The sequence below is a fragment of the Lepisosteus oculatus genome, chromosome 4, assembly GCF_040954835.1.
Source record: "Lepisosteus oculatus isolate fLepOcu1 chromosome 4, fLepOcu1.hap2, whole genome shotgun sequence".
Lineage (NCBI taxonomy): Eukaryota > Metazoa > Chordata > Actinopteri > Semionotiformes > Lepisosteidae > Lepisosteus > Lepisosteus oculatus.
The window spans coordinates 3449219-3472332 of NC_090699.1; the positions used below are offsets into that span (position 1 = coordinate 3449219).

The 23114-nt window shown below is 52.9% G+C and overlaps 3 protein-coding genes and 2 non-coding genes across 7 annotated transcripts in view; 4 read left to right on the top strand and 1 right to left on the bottom strand.

Annotated features, from left to right (window-relative positions):
• Window positions 1-23114, top strand: part of LOC138238041 (E3 ubiquitin-protein ligase TRIM39-like) — a 373132-nt gene that overhangs the window by 291394 nt on the left and 58624 nt on the right. The gene's annotated exons all lie outside the window — the stretch shown is intronic.
• The window catches only part of LOC107075987 (butyrophilin subfamily 1 member A1-like), a 97307-nt gene that overhangs the window by 51808 nt on the left and 22385 nt on the right, over window positions 1-23114 (bottom strand). The gene's annotated exons all lie outside the window — the stretch shown is intronic.
• On the top strand, window positions 4530-4602 carry trnak-uuu (transfer RNA lysine (anticodon UUU)). Its single transcript has one exon. It is a non-coding gene; the product is annotated as a tRNA-Lys (tRNA).
• LOC138238062 (fructose-bisphosphate aldolase A) lies at window positions 10328-21180 on the top strand. Of its 2 annotated transcripts, none has more exons than XM_069187914.1 (9): window positions 10328-10455; window positions 16653-16769; window positions 16903-17114; window positions 18289-18343; window positions 18715-18875; window positions 19333-19416; window positions 19849-20023; window positions 20119-20318; window positions 20830-21180. In XM_069187914.1, exons 2-9 carry the CDS (start codon window positions 16658-16660, stop codon window positions 20923-20925), a joined length of 1095 nt encoding a protein of 364 aa, XP_069044015.1. In that variant the 5' UTR covers window positions 10328-10455; window positions 16653-16657; the 3' UTR covers window positions 20926-21180. The 2 variants fall into 2 exon arrangements, with proteins under 2 accessions (XP_069044015.1, XP_069044016.1); XM_069187915.1 differs by lacking the exon at window positions 10328-10455 and adding an exon at window positions 14423-14544.
• Window positions 13123-13194, top strand: trnag-ucc (transfer RNA glycine (anticodon UCC)). Its single transcript has one exon. It is a non-coding gene; the product is annotated as a tRNA-Gly (tRNA).

The window sequence follows — 23114 nt, forward strand, 5'->3', positions numbered from 1 at the left end:
CAATAATACAAATTACGAGTTCAAAACCTTCTGTTCAAATCATCCATGCGAAGCAAACAGCCCTCTCCATCTCTCCTCGGCGGCAGAAAAAACCCACAGTACGATGTCCCCTTTCAATTCTGCCCTATATGGACACATCGGCTCTGATTGTCCCCAGTCAGCTCTCCGCTGTGAAACTACACCGTGCTCAACCGGTTCGTCCCCTGATGACCGAATGTGGGACTTGACCATACCAGTCGTTACCCAAAGCAGAAAGTTGACACTCCACTTCCGAACTCGTGGTAGTCACACCGGAGCACATACTGGAGAAACTGTCACGACAGACGGCGTAAAAAAATAAAATCCAAGTACCCCAGAAACCTGTTTAAATATGACCTGCTGTTACAACCCACCCGCAGCGGGTCCTGAGATACCAAACCTCACCCATTAACAGTCAATTAACACCCCATCCAGCGCCGGGGCAGTGGTCAACACCTCTCCTGGACACTGTCTCTCAGCACTGTGTCCACTGTCCTCCTGTGATTGATATATCTGCTGTCTTCCTCTCTCTCCAGTGTGTTTTCTCTCACTGCTCTGTCCTCTGTCCTCCTGTGATTGATATATCTGCTGTTTTCCTCTCTCTGGCCTGTGTATCCTCTCTCACTGCTCTGTCCTCTGTCCTCCTGTGATTTAAATATCTGCTGTCTTCCTCTCTCACTGCTCTGTCCTCTGTCCTCCTGTGATTGATATATCTGCTGTCTTCCTCTCTCTGGCCTGTGTATCCTCTCTCACTGCTCTGTCCTCTGTCCTCCTGTGATTGATATATCTGCTGTCTTCCTCTCTCTCCTGTGTGTCCACTCAGATCAGAGATCCCCGCCGTAATAAGTCATCAGAGGGAGACGTGGCGGGGGACAGACGGTTTGACAGAGGGCCGAGGACAGGGACCAGGACGCAGAGGGGCCGTTGACAGAGGAGCACCAGGGATGGCGGTGAGGAGTTCTCCACCCTGTCTCTCCTTCCTCGTCTCCTTGTCCCGTCTGGACTGACGGACGAGTGGACGTTGTAGTAACCCTCCCTCCCTCGCTCTCCCCCTCCCTCGCCTCCTCTCTCTCCCCCTCCCCCCCCCGTCCAGCCTGTGTCTCTCCCCCCCGTCAGGCTGGTTGCCGTGGTGCCGGTGGCCGAGCTGGCTTTGCCCCTCCCTGCCATCGTGATGATCGGGGTCTGCGCCTACCTGCTCCTCCTGCTGGGGGCGCTGTGGTGCCGCCAGTGCCTGAAGGTAAGAGTGGGTGAGAACATTTAGTGTTCATGTACTGGAGTGTCCAGTCAGTGTGTCTGTATTAACCCCTCTCTCTCTCTCAGTGCAGTGTTAATGTACTGGAGTGTCCAGTCAGTGTGTTTGTATTAACCCGTCTCTCTCTCAGTGCAGTGTTAATGTACTGGAGTGTCCAGTCAGTGTGTGTATGAACCCCCCTCTCTCTCAGTGCAGTGTTAATGTACTGGAGTGTCCAGTCAGTGTGTGTGTATTAACCCCTCTCTCTCTCAGTGCAGTGTTAATGTACTGGAGTGTCCAGTCAGTGTGTCTGTATTAACCCCTCTCTCTCAGTGCAGTGTTAATGTACTGGAGTGTCCAGTCAGTGTGTGTGTATTAACCCCTCTCTCTCTCAGTCCAGTGTTCATGTACTGGAGTGTCCAGTCAGTGTGTGTATGAACCCCTCTCTCTCTCAGGTTCAGGGTCTGTGTCCAGCGTGCTGTGACTGCACTAAGGGCCTCCCCTGTAACTGTGAGTACTGCTTGGCATGTGCAGAGTCATGCGACTGCAAAGTGCCCTCCCTCAGGGCCTGTCTGGACAGCAGCTGCCCCGCACCTTCGGTGAGTCCTCTGTCTCTGTTTGTTCCGGCCTGTATTGTGTCTGTGTGCTAGGTTTTTATAGTGTTTATATCTTTATCAGTGCAGTGTTAATGTACTGGAGTGTCCAGTGTGTCTGTATTAACCCCCCTCTCTCTCTGTGTCAGGGTCAGTGTTGTTCCATGTGGGACTGTGCCTGTACCTGTCAGCCTCCAGAGTGTGAGAGTTTCAACTGTCTCTGCTTCGAGATCAAGTTCAGATAGACGTTTTGTTACCACAAACACTACAGACTGATGCTACTATAGACAGACTGACAGACTTTTGAGTGACTGAAACTAGGACAGACACACTGACACACACACACAGGCTGTAGAGTCACTGACACCAGTACAGACACACTGACACACACAGGCTGTAGAGTCACTGACACCAGTGCAGACACACTGACACACACACAGGCTGTAGAGTCACTGACACCAGTACAGACACACTGACACACACACAGGCTGTAGAGTCACTGACACCAGTGCAGACACACTGACACACACACACAGGCTGTAGAGTCACTGACACCAGTACAGACACACTGACACACACAGGCTGTAGAGTCACTGACACCAGTACAGACACACTGACACACACAGGCTGTAGAGTCACTGACACCAGTGCAGACACACTGACACACACACAGATAGGCTGTAGAGTCACTGACACCAGTACAGACACACTGACACACACACAGGCTGTAGAGTCACTGACACCAGTGCAGACACACTGACACACACACACAGGCTGTAGAGTCACTGACACCGGTGCAGACACACTGACACACACAGGCTGTAGAGTCACTGACACCAGTACAGACACACTGACACACACAGGCTGTAGAGTCACTGACACCAGTACAGACACACTGACACACACAGGCTGTAGAGTCACTGACACCAGTGCAGACACACTGACACACACAGGCTGTAGAGTCACTGACACCAGTGCAGACACACTGACACACACAGGCTGTAGAGTCACTGACACCAGTGCAGACACACTGACACACACACAGATAGGCTGTAGAGTCACTGACACCAGTACAGACACACTGACACACACAGGCTGTAGAGTCACTGACACCAGTACAGACACACTGACACACACAGGCTGTAGAGTCACTGACACCAGTGCAGACACACTGACACACACACAGATAGGCTGTAGAGTCACTGACACCAGTACAGACACACTGACACACACAGGCTGTAGAGTCACTGACACCAGTGCAGACACACTGACACACACAGGGTGTAGAGTCACTGACACCAGTGCAGACACACTGACACACACAGGCTGTAGAGTCACTGACACCAGTGCAGACACACTGACACACACAGGCTGTAGAGTCACTGACACCAGTACAGACACACTGACACACACACAGGCTGTAGAGTCACTGACACCAGTACAGACACACTGACACACACACACAGGCTGTAGAGTCACTGACCAGTGCAGACACACTGACACACACACACAGGCTGTAGAGTCACTGACCAGTGCAGACACACTGACACACACAGGCTGTAGAGTCACTGACACCAGTGCAGACACACTGACACACACAGGCTGTAGAGTCACTGACGCCGGTACAGACACACTGACACACACACACACAGGCTGTAGAGTCACTGACACCAGTGCAGACTGTCTGCAGACTCATCAAACAGCAGCATATTAACACACAGCGATGACTCTCTGGGCCCAGTCTGGAAGCACTGGGGACCCTCTGGGACCAGTACGGCGGTCGTGTTGCTGTGTGAGCTGCAGTGATGACCGTGGCCGTCCCCAGTCCCAGCCTGACCCGGTGCCCTGAAGACTCGGTGAATTCGCGATCCAGACCGTGCCTCTCCTCTCCTGACGCGCTGTCCCCCCGGGAACCCCGTCGACTGCAGCCCGAGAAAGCTGTTGCGTGTTTGTTTTTGTTGTTTTTTTTTTAAATAAATATTTATTTTTCCACCGTGAATAAAAGCATTTAGTTTCTCGCAGAAAGGGGGTGTCCGCTTGTTTTGTGTGCGCGCTCCCGGCAGAGACGGTCCTGCCGGATTGCTCCTGTGCTGTGCAGGCCGGTGTTTCCCGCTTTGTAAACACCTCCTTCAGGTGCAAAACACTCTCGGGGAAGGGCTGATGCTTTTGCCACCTTCCGACTTAGCTGGCGTTTTCTGCGACGGAGAATTCACGCGGGGATGTCTAAAATGCACCCGTTGTTGTTGTTGTTGTTGTTGTTGTTGTTGTTGTTGTTGTTGTTGTTGTTGTTGTTGAGAATGGAAGAGGACTCGTCTGCACTCCCGAGTTCAGCTCTCGGGCGGCGGCCTGGCGAGGGGCTTGAGCGCGGTGCTCCGGTGATAAACTCGCACCCACGTCCGCCCGCCAGCCCGGGCCGCCACGCATAGCCGCCTTGTTTAATCGACCTTTCGGGGCAGTACACGTGTGACTCCCCCCTCGGGCTCCGGGGTGTCTACTTCTGTATATATTTCATTATTCTGCCTCCCTTTAGTTTTTTTTATTTGTGGTGTTTCAATAAAAACGTGTTTTTTTTTTTTAAAGTCAAGTCCGGGCTGGGCTGGGGGCTGTCGCTAGGCGCGCTGGTGTGGAAATGTCTGGCGTGGGGGGTGGTGTGCTTGTATAGGACGCGGGAGGGGCTTCTCCTACGGGCCCGGATAGCTCAGTCGGTAGAGCATCAGACTTTTAATCTGAGGGTCCAGGGTTCAAGTCCCTGTTCGGGCGGCCCGGATCTTTTTTTTTCTTTTTTTTATGATGAATTAATTTTGCAATTAAACCAACGACAGAATCTCGCCTCCGCACGGGAAGGTTGTTGCATTTGCTGGTGAATCAAAAGCAGTACCGATCTCGACACAGGAGCGACTTGAGGTCTGCGTTACGTCAAGGGGGAAGAATACCGACGAGGGTTGGGCCTGCGGCTCCCTGTTCGTTCACGGTAGTTTTCTGACCAATCACAGCCCGGCCTGCCGCCTAGATTGAGCCGTGAACTAGCCAATCAGAGTCCCTCGCTCGCCCTCCCGCCCACAGGTCTCCGTTCGAGCGTGGTGGTTCTGTCCAATCGCAGCGCGTCCTGCTCCCGGGTTCGAACCGTTAACCCACCAATCAGAGGAGTGGGGTCGAGTCTCAGGCTGGGTGGGTTTCGTCCAATCACGGCTCAGGAATGGGGGAGAGGGGCGGGAGCCTCAGCTAATTTCCCGTGGTGGTGTTTTAAAATAAATCCCTCAGGGGCGGAGGAGGAGGTCTCGGTGAAGATCTGATGCCCTTTTCCCCAGCCTCTGACCTGTCTGCCGTTTTCTTCGGCGGGGTTCTAACATTTCCCGTCGTACAAAATACGCTTTTTGTACTTCAAAAGTAGTTACAGTGTATATTCGGTACATACCGTGCAGCTTCGTCTGACTGTATACAGACGTGAATCTGCTTTGTTCTCGTCCAGTTGTAACATTTATACATTTATGTGTACATTGTGTGTATATATATAAATGTATACATACATGTATATGTGACGCCGCCCCAAGCGGTACGGCGTCAAATCCACACGCGAAAACGTTTTTCTATTCTTTGTAAGATTGTATTCGTATATCGATTCGATATCGCGACATACCGGTACTTGATAACGGAATCGATTAAACATTTGAACCAACACGGGTCACGTCTATTTTTTTACTGAGTTGTGTGTAAAGCAGACGTTTAAATCACGTATTGGGTCAAACTGGAGTCCTTTTCTTTCCGACTGTGTGATCCGCGTCGTGCCTTCTTAGTGAATTCATAAGTGTGAAACGAACTTGGTTTTCGAAGCCTATGCCAGCAGACCTGTAAACGCCCAGCCCCATCTCGTCTCGTTCATGCTGAGTCATTTTCCGATTCTTTACTTCTGTTTGAGCGTCTTGGGAAAGCCCATTGAGATTCACCGTAATGAAATGTATTATTATTATTTTTAGAAAAACAGGAGCTCGGGCTGTGGTCTGTTTGTCCCAGCAGCTTCTCTGCGAACTGCAGGTCATCGGCTGACAGAGACAGTGTCACAGTGAAAACCGGGAGTCTGTCGTGAATGTCAGTGAAACAGTGAAGGACAACGAAAATCCGGGAGTCTGTCGTGAATGTTGTCAGTGAAACAGTGAAAAACCGTGTCTGTCGTGAATGTTGTCATTAAAAAAAATGTCCAAAAGAGAGAATCTCTCGTGGCGTGTCGGTGGGTCACCTGTCCGTGGACAGGTCTGGGTGGGGGGCTGTGCGTGTGTGTTTCACACAGGAGCCCGTGCTCTTAAAGTACACCGTGACACTTCTGCGGAGCACCGGGCCATGACCCCTGACCCCTGACCCCTGACCCCCGGGCGCCTGTGTTCTCTTTCCCCCTTCATGGAGCTCATAACATTGTTTTAAGCGATTGCATTGCAGGTCAGAAGATAAAACAGGATAGGAGCCGTGTTTGCTGATAAACCGAGTTGTTGTTTTTTTGGTCCCTGTGATTAAAATCAAACAGACCCGTTCAGACTCCTCTATTCACAGAAGAGTTCACTCGAGGCCTGTATTGAATTACGGGTCGTGCGCAGTCGGACCATCGCTTTCTTCACAGAAGCCCAAGGTGCTGAAGGAGTTTCCCCCCAGTGTTATTTGGGGGGTTAGACGGGGCAGAGAGGAGCACACGGGCCGTGACGCCCAGAATCGCCACATCTCGGGTCATCGTGTCCGTCTCCTCCGGCCGGGGCGGCGGTGCGCGGCAGTTCGCCGAGCTCCCCAGCAGAGGGCGACATAACGCGTCTCCAAGTATAATAAGAATAATAATTATAATAATAATAATAAACTTTATTTTATATAGCGCCTTTAAAGGTGGCTTCTCAAAGCGCTTTACAGGATGACAATAACAATAAATAAGAAGACTACAACAATAAATAAGAAAAGTTCACAAGACAGGACACAGTTATAATTACAACAATACAACAATAACAATAGAGGAGACCGTGGAAGATGGTATTAAGAAGAGCAGAGGGGTGAAGAATGGAACCAGTTAAGTAAAGGCTTTTCTGAAAAGGAGGGTTTTGAGTCTGGATTTGAAGGAGTTTAGAGAAGGTGACTCTCTAATATCCTTGGGCAAGGAGTTCCAGAGCTTGGGGGCATAGCAGGAGAAGGCCCTGTCGCCCATACAATGTAGACGGGCTTGGGGGACAGTAAGGAGGGCAGAATTTGAAGAGCGGAGGTTGCGAGGTGGGGAGTAGGGCGATAAAAGTTCAGACAGGTATTGAGGTGCCAAGCCATGTAAAGCCTTGTAGGTGAGCATGAGGATTTTAAAGTCTACGCGGAATTTGACCGGAAGCCAGTGCAAGGACTCCAGGATAGGAGTAATGTGAACACTTGCACTAGATCTGGTCAGGATTCTGGCTGCTGAATTTTGGACATACTGCAGCTTGTTCAGAGTAGATTTAGATACCCCAGGGAGCAGAGCATTGCAGTAGTCAATTCGAGAGAATACAAATATGTTGATCAGCTTTTCAGCCACAGTTAATGATAGCATAGGGCGTAGTCTTGCGATATTTCTAAGGTGAAAAAAAGATGTTTTGACAGTATGCTGTACATGTGGGTCGAATGTTAAGCCAGAATCGAATATAACCCCAAGGTTTTTCAATTTTGATTGGAGCTCAAGTACAGAGCCATCTACAGACAGGGTTACAGGACTGGCTTTACGAAGTTGATGGGGGTACCAATAAGCATGACTTCAGTCTTGTCACAGTTAAGATGAAGGAAGTTTTGAGTCATCCAAATTTTTATATAATCATAATAGGGAACGAGTAATAATAATAATTGCTTACACTTATATAGCGCTTTTCTGGACACTCCACTCAAAGCGCTTTACAGGTAATGGGGTCTCCCCTCCACCCCCACCAGTGTGCAGCCCCACCTGGATGATGTGACGGCAGCCATAGTGCGCCAGAACGCTCACCACACATCAGCTATCAGTGGGGAGGAGAGCAGAGAGTAATGAAGCCAATTCATAGAAGGGGATTATTAGGAGGCCATGATTGGTAAGGGCCAATTGGAAATTTGGCCAGGACACCGGGGTTACACCCCTACTCTTTTCGAGAAGCGCCCTGGGATTTTTAATGACCACAGAGAGTCAGGACCTCGGTTTTACGTCTCATCCGAAGGACGGCGCCTGTTTTACAGTATAGTGTCCCCCATCGCTATACTGGGGCATAAGGACCACACAGACCACAGGGTGAGCGCCCCCTGCTGGCCCCACTAACACCTCTTCCAGCAGCAACCTTAGTTTTTCCCAGGAGGTCTCCCATCCAGGTACTGACCAGGCTCACACCAGCTGAACTCCAGTGGGCTGCCAGCTGTGAGTTGCAGGGAGATATGGCTGCTGAGTAATAGGTTTATTCCCTGCTGAAAAGAGAGGAAAGAAAACACAAGGGCTCCACGGCCGAAACGTTGTGTTTCCTCTCTCTATACACGCCGGACACGCTGAACACACCCCCCTCCCCACACACACGCGGTATCCGAGCGAGTATACACGCCGGACACGCTGAACACACCCCCCTCCCCACACACACGCGGTATCCGAGCGAGTATACACGCCGGACACGCTGAACACACCCCCCTCCCCACACACACGCGGTATCCGAGCGAGTATACACGCCGGACACGCTGAACACACCCCCCTCCCCACACACACGCGGTATCCGAGCGAGTATACACGCCGGACACGCCGAACACACCCCCCTCCCCACACACACGCGGTATCCGAGCGAGTATACACGCCGGACACACTGAACACACCCCCCTCCCCACACACACGCGGTATCCGAGCGAGTATACACGCCGGACACGCTGAACACACCCCCCTCCCCACACACACGCGGTATCCGAGCGAGTATACACGCCGGACACGCTGAACACACCCCCCTCCCCACACACACGCGGTATCCGAGCGAGTATACACGCCGGACACGCTGTACACACCTCCCTGCCCACACACACGCGGTATCCGATGGAGAGGGACCCACCCGGGTGATGCAGTCATGGGGCACACAAGGACACGCTGGGTCTCCCCCAGACTCCTGGCTGCGGTGTGACCTTCAGGCTGGGCCGACAGGGGGATCGGGTTGCTGAGGGAGAGAGGGGAAAGAGCAGGGGGTCAGTGTGTGTCTGACCGCCCAGCGCCCAAGCGTGTTCCTATCTGGACAGTTAATAATGTTCTTCTTCACCGCTGTTACAAGACCAGATCACTTTATTGGTCCGATACAGTCTCTTGTGTGAGGAATCTGTCTTCTCACAGAGCCCAGCTCGCTCTCCAGAGACACACACACACACACACACACACACACACACACACACACACACAGGGAGAGAGGAGCGCAGGGTCAGACATTTATACGGCACCCCTGGAGCAGTTGGGGTTCAGGGGCCTCGCTCAGGGGCCCAGTGGAGTAGGATTCCTCTGCTGGCTGCAGGATTCGAACCGGCAGCCCTCCAGCCCCAGGCACAGCGCCTGAGCCCCTGAGCCCCTATTATGGTCTAACGGTGTGGTGTGGGAGTTTGTCAGTCCAGTTAAGACCCATAATCACCCTGTTGTCCAAACAGCAGGGAGGGTTCTGGGAGCGAAGCAGCACACGGTACCGGACCATCAGGGATCACGAGGGCGGAGAAAACGAGACCAGATCCCTTCATGTCCTCAAGTCTGAACATCGGGTTCTTCCCTGGGGCAACCGCCTGAGGGTTCCCCCATGTAGGTCAAAGAGATACTGATGTGGGTTTGTTCCTTCATCTATTAAAGCAATTAACACAAATCAGTGAGAAGTTTGACTGCAACTGGGTCAGTATTGAAATATTATAACAAATTCTTTACATGGAATTTTATGGAGTTTTATGGAATGAGTGTCTATTCATCTTGTCCTGTGAGGACACTGTCCCCAGTGTCAGTCCACTCTGTCCTGTGTGGAACGGCCTGTCCCCAGTGCCTGCCCACTCTGTCCTGTGTCCCCAGTGTCTGTTCCCTCTGTCCCGTGTGGAACGCCTGTCCTGTGTTCCTGTGTGGACCCTGCCGGTCCCCAGTGTCTGTCCCCTCTGTCCTGTGTCCCCAGTGTCTGTCCCCTCTGTCGTGTGTGGACCCTGCCGGTCCCCAGTGTCTGTCCCCTCTGTCCTGTGTCCCCAGTGTCTGTCCCCTCTGTCCTGTGTGGACCCTGCCGGTCCCCAGTGTCTGTCCCCTCTGTCCTGTGTCCCCAGTGTCTGTCCCCTCTGTCCTGTGTGGACCCTGCCTGTCCCCAGTGTCTGTCCCCTCTGTCCTGTGTCCCCAGTGTCTGTCCCCTCTGTCCTGTCTGCTGGGGGATAACCTCTGTGCCGCCCGGGCGGCTGGAGAATGTCAGAGGGCCTCTCGAATTGCACGGCCCCCCTGGCTATTATTAGCTGCCCTGCCCAAATGCTAAGGGTCAAGCCAGCGATTTAAATACAGGCCTGCCGGGGCGTCCCAGCAGCGGATCGTCCCGACCCCCCGTCACTGTCAGCGCGCCCTCGTCCCGAGCCAGTCCTCCCAGCCCTGCGGTCAGCTCTGCATCTCTCTCGCTCGCCAGCGTCCATCTGCAGGTAAGAGCCGCCGCACTCTGTCATCCTGAGGAACGTGTGTTAGTTAATACTGACTGAACACTGACTGGACACTCCAGTACATTAACACTGCACTGAGAGAGAGAAGGGTTAATACAGACACACTGACTGGACACTCCAGTACATTAACACTACACTGAGAGAGAGGGGTTAATACAGACACACTGACTGGACACTCCAGTACATTAACACTGCACTGAGAGAGAGAGAGGGGTTCATACAGACACACTGACTGGACACTCCAGTACATTAACACTGCACTGAGAGAGAGGGGTTAATACAGACACACTGACTGGACACTCCAGTACATGAACACTGCACTGAGAGAGAGAGGGGTTAATACAGACACACTGACTGGACACTCCAGTACATTAACACTGCACTGAGAGAGAGGGGTTAATACAGACACACTGACTGGACACTCCAGTATATTCCTGACACACAGAGAGCTTGCTTAACAGCTGCTCTGCTCTGCAGTGGATCTATATTTAGACTGACCTTCAGAGAGATAGGGAGAAGGTCAGAGTGTGACAGAGGGATGCCGAGGGTGAAGGGGAGAGAGGTTTCTTGAGGCTGGGGGGGGGGTCAGAGAACGTCAGGGAGAGACGCTCGCTCAGGAGGGGGATTGTGAAGGAGTCAGGCTGATGGAAAAACTGAGCGCTGTGACCGAGACAAGGAGACGGAGGGAAACGAGACAGAGAGTGGCAGATTTTCCGAGCGAAGGAGCCCAGTGCTTAGAGCTGGGTTTTTTCAGAAATGCTGCCATCCATTGCCAGGAAGTGAAGAGGGGAACAGGATGAGTGCAACACCAGTTCAGCTTTGTTGAGCATGTTACATACAGCCCAGTCTTGTGTCACAGTGAAATATGTTGTACCCTCCGAGGACAATATTATCTCATAGCCACACTGTAGGGGCTTGTGTCACAGTGAAATATGTCCTCCCAGTACAATATTACTTCATGGCCTCACTGTGGAGAGTCCCTACACAGGCTCTTACTGCTGAAGCCAGACAGGGGGGTTTTCAGTGCGTCAGTGAGTCGGCACATCGGCCAGTGTGCCAGTGAGTCAGGGATTCAGTGTGTTGGCTGGCCGGTGAATCAGTCAGTCACAGTAACAGAATGAGGTTGTTCTACAGTGGTGTAAAATACACAGCACTGCTGATCGTAGTACAGTAGTGATGCTCGACGTATAGGAGTGGGATTGTGATACAGTTGTGATTGTGATAACAAAGAGTTGTAATTGTGCTTATAGTAGTGATTATAGTACAGGAGGGATGACTGTGCTACAGTAGTGGTGTTTGTGGTACAGTAGTGATTATAGTACAGGAGGGATGACTGTGGTACAGGAGTGGTGTTTGTGCTACAGTAGTGATTATAGTACAGGAGGGATGACTGTGGTACAGTAGTGGTGTTTGTGCTACAGTAGTGATTATAGTACAGGAGGGATGACTGTGGTACAGGAGTGGTGTTTGTGGTACAGGAATGATTATGATCATGATGCAGTAGTGATTGTAATACAGGAGTGATGATCATGGTAGAGTAGTGATTGAGATACAGGAGTAATTGTGGTACAGTAGTGATGTTGGTAGTGCAGCAGTGATTGTAATGTAGAAATAGTGACTGTGCTGCAGTAGTGTTGTGATGCAGCAGTGTTTGTGATACAGCAGCAGTGTTTGTGGTACAGCAGCAGTGTTTGTGGTACAGCGGTGATTGTGGTACAGTGGTGATTGTGATACAGCAGTGCTTGTGATACAGCAGCAGTGTTTGTGGTACAGCGGTGATTGTGGTACAGTGGTGATTGTGATACAGCAGCGGTGATTGTGGTACAGTGGTGATTGTGATACAGCAGTGCTTGTGATACAGCAGCGGTGATTGTGGTACAGTGGTGATTGTGATACAGCAGTGCTTGTGATAGAGCAGCGGTGATTGTGGTACAGTGGTGATTGTGATACAGCAGTGCTTGTGATACAGCAGCGGTGATTTTGGTACAGCAGTGCTTGTGACACAGTAGGAGAGTGAGATGCAGGAGTGTGCTAGCGCCAGCGAGGTCAGCTCTGCAGTGGGGGTCAGAGGGGCGCGGTGCTCGTGCCCGTCTGGCTTCAATGGCATTTCCAGGGGCACAGGCCGGCAGTATTGGGTGTTGTGTGTGGCCTTCAGTGACCTCTGAGCTATGTGTCTGTAATCAAACACGCTGCTCTGTCTCCACACTGGAGTGTGAGGCACTGGGTATTTATAGCAGCCCCAGGACAGGGGGAGAGGAGGAGAGACAGAGGAGAGAGGAGGGGGGGAGAGATAAAAGGGAGAGGGGGGTTAGAGAGAGGAGGAAGGAGAGAGAGGAGAGGGAGAGGTGGAGAAGAGGAAGGGGAGACAGAGGAGAGGGGGAGCGAGATGGACGATGGAGAAAGAAATGCAGAGAGAAAGGAGAGGGGGTGAGAGAGATGCCTGGTGAGGAAGAGGGAGGAGAACAAGACTGAGAGAAAGGGGAGGTGAAAACTCTTCCCAGCCTCTGTGAGCACTGAGGAAAAGTCACGGAAAGGAAACTGCCGCTGTCGGGAACCCCCCTGCCCCCCCCTCCCTTCCCCATCGTGAACACGTGACAGGAAACAGGAAGGCAGTTCGAGAGCCGCTTGCGCGAGAGCGGATACCGCGAGGCGTTGGTGGTATAGTGGTGAGCATAGCTGCCTTCCAAGCAGTTGACCCGGGTTCGATTCCCGGCCAACGCAGGTTCGAGCTTTTAAATTTTTATTAATTTAATAATAAGCTTTATGTTGTATATCCCACCTTTGAAGGCAGAATGACAACAACAATTAAATTATTTCCATTTCTCCCACGAGTCTGTATCCGTTCGAAAACCCAAAAATACAAATACAGCCGGCCGAGCCGATCGAGTAATAATAATAATAATAATTCCTTACAGTCCTATAGCGCTTTTCTGGACACTCCACTCAGAGCGATGAGGACAGGTCAGAGGTCACTAGGGGTTATTAATAATATCCTTATACTTATATAGCGCCTTTCTGGGCGCCCCGCTGGTGGTGGGGATCCCCTCCAGCAGCAGCAGTGTGGAGCCCCACCAGTGCGCTCACACACAGCAGCTCTCAGGGCGAGGAGGACAGGTCAGAGGTCATTAGGGGTTGTTAGGAGGAGTATGGTGAAGATCAGACCGCGGACACCCGGGGAGCCGGGCTCTCAAGCGCAGGTCGCCTCTCTCCTGCCTCAGCGTGCCTGACCGCCTTCAGACACGGGGGCGGCGTTCAACCCCGAGCCTCTCGCTCACAATTACAGCCCATGAAAAGGAAAAAAAGAATAGCTCGTTCTGGACCCGAGGACGGCCACGCACGCCCGTCCTCTCCTAAACGCTTTACGGGACTTTACTTCTGTTTGCGTTTGTTTTTTTTCTGCCCGGCCATGTTGCGATACCGTGTTTTGTGGGGTCACCAGCTCTTGCGGGATGTGCGATGTGTCTGCTCGCTGCTTAAACGGAAGTATTTTTAAGCTGAATGAGACGGCGGGCAGGCAGGAGACCCGCATGTCTGAGCCTGACTGCGGTAGAGCCAGCAGGGCTGAAGCAGTAACACACACACACAGCCCGCCTCACCAGCATCTTGTCATGAATATCAATCACACGCCTCCCTAGCGCCGCCGCCGAGCGTGTGCCGGCTGTCACGTCCTCCCCTTTTCCGGGCACCGTCATCCCCATAGCAACGAGCGTGTCTTCCCCCCCTCCCTGCTGACGTCAACGCGCCCCCCGGGCCCCGCCCACTCGCCGCGGCTCTCCAATCGAGCCGCAAGGGCCGCATCCCCACGCCCCGCCCCCTCCCCGATCGCTCTCCTGTCACCGTCCTCGCCTCCGGGAAGCCGCGCCCCCTGCCTTATTTGGGAGTGGGGGGGGGGGGGGGTGCAGCCACGCCCCCTCCTCCCACACGCTGTTGCAAGAGTCGCCGCCGCACAGGCGCAGATCTCTCACTCTCACTCTGGTCTGCGGCATCCCTGCGCCTGTCTCTCTCCAATCTCCTCCTCCGGGCTCGGCTGCCGAGAACAGTTCCCCTCCTCGCCTTGGGAAGAGAAAGTCAGTAAGTAAATCAGCCATAAGCCGTCGCCTTGCGCTCAGCAGCCGCAGCACCGAAGCCATCATATCCCTCGGGCGGCCGGAGCTCAGGAGCCCCCGGGTGTCCGTGCTCCTGCGTGGCGTCATTTGGCTTCAAGGTCGGTTCCGGCCCGACAAGGGCGGCGGCGTGTCCGTGTCTCCCTCCCTCTCCCTGGCTCTTCCCCGGGTCTCGCCGGCTGCTCTTCCCGCTAGCCCAGCCGGGAAACACGAAACGAGTTTCTTTTTTCCTCCCCGGGACAGTATAACAACAACTACAACAACACAAAAAGTTAGGGTGTGACTTCGGGCGATCGCTTCGTCTCTCTTCTTGTCTTTATTTTTTCTAAAAACTTTTTTTCCCCACCTCTCCCTCCCTCTCTGCCTCGCGAGCTGCCGGAGGACGGAGAGGGGTAGCACGTGCCCGAGTCGACGCCCACTCGGGATGGGGCTCTCTCTCTGCCTCGCGCGCGTCCCACTTCCTCTAGGGGAGACGGACGCGGGGCTCGCGTTCACTCCACGCGTGTCTGTTGACGGAGAATTTCGGCCTTTCGTAATTACACACCTGCACTGGCTTTTATAAGAGACTCTGGGGCTCCTGTCTCTGTACACACCTGCACCTGCTTTTATAAGAGACTCTGGGGCTCCTGTCTCTGTACACACCTGCACCTGCTTTTATAAGAGACTCTGGGGCTCCTGTCTCTGTACACACCTGCGCTGGCTTTTATAAGAGACTCTGGGGCTCCTGTCTCTGTACACACCTGCACCTGCTTTTATAAGAGACTCTGGGGCTCCTGTCTCTTTACACACCTGCACTGGCTTTTATAAGAGACTCTGGGGCTCCTGTCTCTGTACACACCTGCACCGGCTTTTATAAGAGACTCTGGGCCTCCTGTCTCTGTACACACCTGCACCTGCTTTTATAAGAGACTCTGGGCCTCCTGTCTCTGTACACACCTGCACCTGCTTTTATAAGAGACTCTGGGGCTCCTGTCTCTGTACACACCTGCACTGGCTTTTATAAGAGACTCTGGGCCTCCTGTCTCTGTACACACCTGCACCTGCTTTTATAAGAGACTCTGGGCCTCCTGTCTCTGTACACACCTGCACTGGCTTTTATAAGAGACTCTGGGGCTCCTGTCTCTGTACACACCTGCACTGGCTTTTATAAGAGACTCTGGGGCTCCTGTCTCTGTACATACCTGCACTGGCTTTTATAAGAGACTCTGGGGCTCCTGTCTCTGTACACACCTGCACTGGCTTTTATAAGAGACTCTGGGGCTCCTGTCTCTGTACACACCTGCACTGGCTTTTATTATAATAATCTTTATTTTATATAGCGCCTTTAAAGGTGGCTTCTCAAAGTGCTTTACAGAATGACAATAAATAAGAAGACTACACCAGATAAAACACAATGAGAGCGCACAGAGGAGACCGTGGAGGGGGGTAGTGAGAAGAGCAGAGGGGTGAGGAACGAGACCAGTGAAGTACAGACTCTTCTAGAGAAGGAGGTTTGAGTCTGGATCTGAAGGAGACTCTCTGATGTCCTCGGGCAGAGAGAGTCCCAGAGCTTGGGGGCGCAGCAGGAGAAGCCCTGTCACCCCTAGAGTGTAGACGGGCTTGGGGATGAGAGACTCTGGGGCTCCTGTCTGTTTTCACACACTTGATAGTTTCATTGTTTTTAAGGAGGAAATGTGTTGCAGTTGTTGCTGTGATTGTGAAAGGTATAGGAAATGACTTGGCATCTTGTCTGAAGGCCTTGCCCTGTGTTTCAGTGAAGTGTCAGTGTTGACACTACAGGGCTTGGTGCTACAGAAGATCCTATCGTAGTAGGAGTAGCGATTGCATTGTGTTGAACTGCAGTTAATTGGCTCTGTTGTCCAGACCGAGGGGGTGCTGTTTCTCCCTGATGGGCAGCAGCTGTATTATTAATGAGCTGCTATTCCCTTGCCTGGCCTGTACAGAGTGAGGGGGCGCTGTTTCTCCCTGATCAGCAGCAGTATCATTATTAATGAGCTGCTATTCCCTTGCCTGGCCTGTACAGACTGAGGGGGCGCTGTTTTCTCACCAGATTTCCCCTTCTGTCTCCCCCCCCAGTCACCATGCCTCACCAGTACCCTTTCCTGACTCCGGAGCAGAAGAAGGAGCTCTCCGATATCGCCCAGCGCATTGTTGCCCCTGGCAAGGGCATCCTGGCTGCTGATGAGTCCACAGGTAGGGGCAGCTTGTTCGTTAGTTGGCTTGGTAATTGCTTAACGAGCGGTAGAGCGTCGTGTTCCCTGTAACCGAGGAGCACCGCCGTGTCTCCCCTCTCTCACCCCCTCGCCGTGTCTCCTCTCTCCTGCAGGCAGCATGGCGAAGAGGCTGCAGAGCATCGGGGTGGAGAACACCGAGGAGCACCGCCGCTTCTACCGCCAGATCCTGTTCTCCGCCGACGACCGCGTGAAGCCCTGCATCGGCGGCGTCATCTTCTTCCACGAGACGCTGTACCAGAAGGACGACTCGGGCAAGCTCTTCCCCCAGGTCATCAAGGACAAGGGCATCGTGGTGGGCATCAAGGTGAGAGACAGGAGACACACAGAGAGAACCCTTCCCCCAGGTCATCAAGGTGAGAGACAGGAGACACACAGAGAGAACCCTTCCCCCCGGGTCATCAAGGTGAGAGACGGGAGACACACAGAGAGAACCCTTGCCCCCGGGTCATCAAGGTGAGAGACGGGAGACACACAGAGAGAACCCTTCCCCCCGGGTCATCAAGGTGAGAGACGGGAGACACACAGAGAGAACCCTTCCCCCCGGGTCATCAAGGTGAGAGACGGGAGACACACAGAGAGAACCCTTCCCCCCGGGTCATCAAGGTGAGAGACGGGAGACACACAGAGAGAACCCTTCCCCCCGGGTCATCAAGGTGAGAGACGGGAGACACACAGAGAGAACCCTTCCCCCAGGTCATCAAGGTGAGAGACAGGAGACACACAGAGAGAACCCTTCCCCCCCAGTCATCAAGGTGAGAGACGGGAGACACACAGAGAGAACCCTTCCCCCAGGTCATCAAGGTGAGAGACAGGAGACACACAGAGAGAACCCTTCCCCCAGGTCATCAAGGACAAGGGCATCGTGGTGGGCATCAAGGTGAGAGACGGGAGACACACAGAGAGAACCCTTCCCCCCGGGTCATCAAGGTGAGAGACAGGAGACACACAGAGAGAACCCTTCCCCCCGGGTCATCAAGGTGAGAGACAGGAGACACACAGAGAGAACCCTTCCCCCAGGTCATCAAGGTGAGAGACAGGAGACACACAGAGAGAACCCTTCCCCCAGGTCATCAAGGTGAGAGACAGGAGACACACAGAGAGAACCCTTCCCCCAGGTCATCAAGGTGAGAGACAGGAGACGCACAGAGAGAACCCTTCCCCCAGGTCATCAAGGTGAGAGACAGGAGACACATAGAGAGAAACAGGAGACACACAGAGAGAACCCTTCTCCCAGGTCATCAAGGAGGAGGGTATCGTGGTGGGCCTCAAGGTGAGAGACAGGAGACACACCCAGACAACACTGTCTCACGCTCTGGGGGGGGACATACCCCAACACAACATGGACTGCAATGAAGGAGAGAGGGGACACTACTCTTGACACAAATTCATGGCCTCATCTGAGCACTTCAGGTCAGTGTGGTGTAATTGTGGGATTCACCTTAATTATTGTTAATTTTTTGTTCTATGTTTCCAAACAGGTTGACAAAGGTGTTGTTCCCCTGGCTGGAACTAATGGAGAGACCACTACACAAGGTGAGACTGGAATGTCCAGTCAGTGTGTGTGTATTAACCCCTCTCTCTCTTCAGTGCAGTGTTAATGCACTGGAGTGTCCAGTCAGTGTGTGTGTATTAACCCCTCTCTCTCTTCAGTGCAGTGTTAATGTACTGGAGTGTCCAGTCAGTGTGTCTGTATTAACCCCTCTCTCTCTTCAGTGCAGTGTTAATGTACTGGAGTGTCCAGTCAGTGTGTCTGTATTAACCCCTCTCTCTCTTCAGTGCAGTGTTAATGTACTGGAGTGTCCAGTCAGTGTGTCTGTATTAACCCCCCTCTCTCTCAGTGCAGTGTTAATGTACTGGAGTGTCCAGTCAGTGTGTCTGTATTAACCCCTCTCTCTCTCTCCCAGGTCTGGACGGGCTGTACGAGCGCTGTGCCCAGTACAAGAAGGATGGCGCCGACTTTGCCAAGTGGCGCTGCGTGCTGAAGATCACACCCACCACCCCCTCCCATCTCGCCATCATCGAGAACGCCAACGTCCTCGCCCGCTACGCCAGCATCTGCCAGATGGTACGAGCCGGGGTCGGGGGTTAAGAGACACATTCAGTTCCGACATCAATTATATTTCTTTTCCCACTTGAATTGACACATCTGAGAGAGTTTACCCCAACAAATTCATTTTCCTAACACTTTCATTCTGACGTAGTTTTGTAGGACACATCCTGTACTGTCTAATGCAGCACTAAGTATGTGGAAAAGCACCCCTAGCTGGGGTGTAAACTGAGAGATTCGGCAATGCGTTTCTGAAGCCTTCCGCTTAACAGGTTTAAAAAGAAAAGGTTCCTCAAACTAAAAAAGTAGGAACTTCAACAGTCAAATCCCAGTGGGACCGGTGGGCCCTGTAGGCAGTTGGACGTACTGGACTAGTTCAGGTTTTTGATTTGGAAGCAGTGCGTGGGCGTGCGCGTCAGTCTGCGAGCGCTGCCCCAGCCCGTGTTAACGCAGTGCCGTCATGTCTGTGCTGCAGCATGGCATCGTGCCCATCGTGGAGCCCGAGATCCTGCCCGACGGAGACCACGACCTCAAGCGCTGCCAGTACGTCACTGAGAAGGTGAGAGAATCGGGGCGCGGGAGGGGGTGAGAGTCGGGGCGTTGGTGCATTATTGTGCTACCCCTAGAAGTGGTCTTACAGTGAGCTGCAGTTCCCCTGCTGTGCCTGAGCACCATGGGGGCGCTGTTTCTCACGGAAATAATTCCTTTGAGCTGCAGTTCCCCTGCTGTGCCTGAGCACCATGGGGGCGCTGTTTCTCACGGAAATAATTCCTTTGAGCTGCAGTTCCCCTGCTGTGCCTGAGCACCATGGGGGCGCTGTTTCTCACGGAAATAATTCCTTTGAGCTGCAGTTCCCCGCTGTGCCTGAGCACCATGGGGGCGCTGTTTCTCATTGTAATAATTCCACTGAGCTGCAGTTCCCCTGCTGTGTCCGTTCCTCGGTGAGTTTGTCTGCTTGCTGTTGTGACAAACGTGGCTGCTGTGCCTCCAGGTGCTCGCCGCGGTGTACAAGGCCCTCTCCGATCACCACGTCTACCTGGAGGGTACACTCCTGAAGCCCAACATGGTGACCCCCGGTCATGCCTGCACCCAGAAATACACGCCCCAGGAGATTGCCATGGCAACGGTCACCGCCCTGCGCCGCACCGTGCCCCCCGCTGTGCCAGGTCAGGGGTCGCGGGAGTGTGAGGGGGGTTACATTTCGAGGGTGTGGGGTCCGGCGGTTATGTGACGCCCCTCTCTCTCTCCCTCTCTGTCCCAGGGGTGACGTTCCTGTCCGGTGGGCAGAGTGAGGAGGAGGCCTCCATCAACCTCAACGCCATCAACAAGTGCCCCCTGCACAAGCCCTGGGCCCTGACCTTCTCGTACGGCCGCGCGCTGCAGGCCTCCGCGCTGAAGGCCTGGGCAGGCAAGAAGGAGAACGCCAAGGCCTCCCAGGAGGAGTACATCAAGAGAGCAACGGTACTGACCCACTGTCACACTGTCTCACTGACTGACCCACTGTCTCGCTGTCTCGCTGTCTCGCTGTCTCGCTGTCTCACTGTCTCACTGTCTCGCTGACCCGCTGACCCACTGTCTCACTGACCCGCTGACCCGCTGACCCGCTGACCCACTGTCTCACTGACTGACCCACTGTCTCACTGACTGACCCACTGACACGCTGACCCACTGACACGCTGACAGACTAACTGACGTTCTGACACACTGACGGACCCACTGTCACACTGACACAATGACATGGAGGAGAGCACCAAGCCCTCACAGGTACTGACACACCGACTGCCCCACTGAAACCTGCCACAGAGAAACAGATCAGGACAGCTTCCTGCTTTTTAAGGAAATAAGTGCCCTGGACAGTCGATCAGTGAGGGTTTCCCTGGGGACCAGCAGTGAAGCCGGGCGGAGGGGCAGTCTGCTGCTCGGACACTCTTTACTGAGCCGGTGCTGATATCCGTCTCTCCCTCTCTCTCAGACTAACAGCCAGGCTGCGGTCGGGAAGTATGTTCCCACCGGAGACAAAGGCGCAGCTGCTGGAGAATCCCTGTTCGTCGCCAACCACGCCTACTGAGAATACTCCACCCCCTGATGAAGACACGCCCCCGGCCGTGACATCATCACATGGGGGCGGGACTCTCGAGGGGAGACGTGGCGAGACGGACAGCGCCTTCAGCCAATCGGGCCCCTGCGTTTGTGTAGTTAACTGTGCTGTCCTGGTAGTTGTAGACCCTTCTGTGTGATGTCACTTCCTGTTCCATGTTGTGCCTTCTCTCTCCTTTTTGCCTCTAATATTGGGGGAAAAAAATAAAAAAAGGTAACCCACAAATGCTGGATTTTGAGTTTATGGGGAGATTTTGTCAAATTGTTTTGCTTCTGGAGCAATAAGTGTCTTTATTAGGACAGGAGAACTTACCCCTGTCTCATGCGGTCAGTGAGCTTGTTACTGAGTCAGGAATTCCAGCAGTGATGTGGATTCAGGGTCACTCCTGAGACTACACTGTGTAAATGAAGTGCTGGAGGTTCGAGGGGGCTGTCTCACTCCTGGGCTGCTCAGGGACAGGTCGAGCAGAAGGAAAAGACTCAGTGTTTCGTCTGCAGAGTCTCTTCAGGCCTGAGGGAAGACGAGGAGAGCGGGAGAGTCCTGTGCTGGTGTCCTGAGACTGCTGTAGGGAGGAGGGGGTCAGTCCAGCTGGCTGTCTCTTGATTTCAAGCAGCTGAACTAGAACAGGCTAAACTCAGGCTCATAACTGAGGTCCTTAGGCGGTTTCCAGTAGCGTTAGTGATATTGACAGGCAGCCCTGAGCTTGATAGCTCTATTAACCAGTACTGGACACCACAGGAACACCGGTCAGCTCAGATACTCGACACAGCTGGGGCTGATGCTGACCAGCACACACTTCCACAGGAAGAAGCATTAACAGATAATTCCCCTCCGGTGTTTGTGACAACAGGAGAGACAGGAGTCCTCAGGTGTGTGTGTGTGTGTGTGTGACAACAGGACAGACAGGAGTCCTCTTGTGTTTGTGTGACAACAGGAGAGACAGGAGTCCTCAGATGTGAGTGTGACAACAGGAGAGTCAGGAGTACTCAGGTGTGTGTGTGACAACAGGAGAGACAGGAGTCCTCAGGGGGGTGTGTGTGTGTGATAACAGGAGAGTCAGGAGTCCTCAGGGGTGTGTGTGTGACAACAGGAGAGACAGGGAGTCCTCAGGGGTGTGTGTGTGTGTGTGTGACAACAGGAGAGACAGGAGTCCTCAGGTGTGTGTGTGACAACAGGAGAGACAGGAGTCCTCAGGGGTGTGTGTGTGTGATAACAGGAGAGTCAGGAGTCCTCAGGGGTGTGTGTGTGTGTGACAACAGGAGAGACAGGAGTCCTCAGGGGTGTGTGTGTGTGTGTGACAACAGGAGAGACAGGAGTCCTCAGGTGTGTGTGTGACAACAGGAGAGACAGGAGTCCTCAGGTGTGTGTGTGTGACAACAGGAGAGACAGGAGTCCTCAGGAGTGCATGAAAACAAGAAGGACCATGTTTAAGGTTTTATTTATTCTCTTTGGCTATTTCAAGTAGTGAGTCAGAAATGGACTGTAAAGCTGGTGTCACATCACTGCAGGATCCCAATAGAAAACTGAAAAACACTCTGGTCCCTCTCCCACAGTGATCTTGAGTGTGAGGCTCCTCTGTTCATCTCCTCACACACTAGCTGACCCTGACACTGAGACTCATGGGAGAACCAGCTGTGACACTGGGCAGAGAGAACTGAGACCCGTTCTTCAGCACAGGGACATTAAACTCTAAAATACATTTTCCATACAAACAAGATTCTTCTCAAAATCGTGTGGCCCTTGTGTGCGTCTGAGAACCAGCCCTGTGGTTTGGGGGAATGAGAAAATAAAAACCACACTGTTATCTTAATGAGCACTGAGACCACCGATGTAGAGAGGAACGTCTTCATGCTGGACCTCAGCAGACCTTTCTCTCATCTCATCCTGAGTCTGCAGGAAACAGTGTGTCTATATTACGATGTGACCACGTTCCACAGACACCACCAGACAACTTCTGACGAGCTGAGTACAGACCAACAAGAACTGAGTTGAAGTTCTGAGAGTTCTGTGAAAACCAGGAAGGTGAAAATGATTTTCCTGAACTTCATCTTTTTGGGTATACATCTTAGACTTATTTGAAGATGAATGAGTTTGAATAAAATATAGTTTGTTGAGTTTAAAAATTAACTTAGAATGTCAATAACAATTTTGTGTCTGAC

Bases quoted from the DNA above. Each gene is read 5' to 3' on its own strand.
- LOC138238062 (XM_069187914.1), top strand. From the start codon at position 16,658: ATGCCTCACCAGTACCCTTTCCTGACTCCGGAGCAGAAGAAGGAGCTC. The intron at 16,770-16,902 runs GTAGGGGCAGCT...TCTCTCCTGCAG, and splicing joins GGCTGCTGATGAGTCCACAG to GCAGCATGGCGAAGAGGCTG. The intron at 17,115-18,288 runs GTGAGAGACAGG...GTTTCCAAACAG, and splicing joins GCATCGTGGTGGGCATCAAG to GTTGACAAAGGTGTTGTTCC.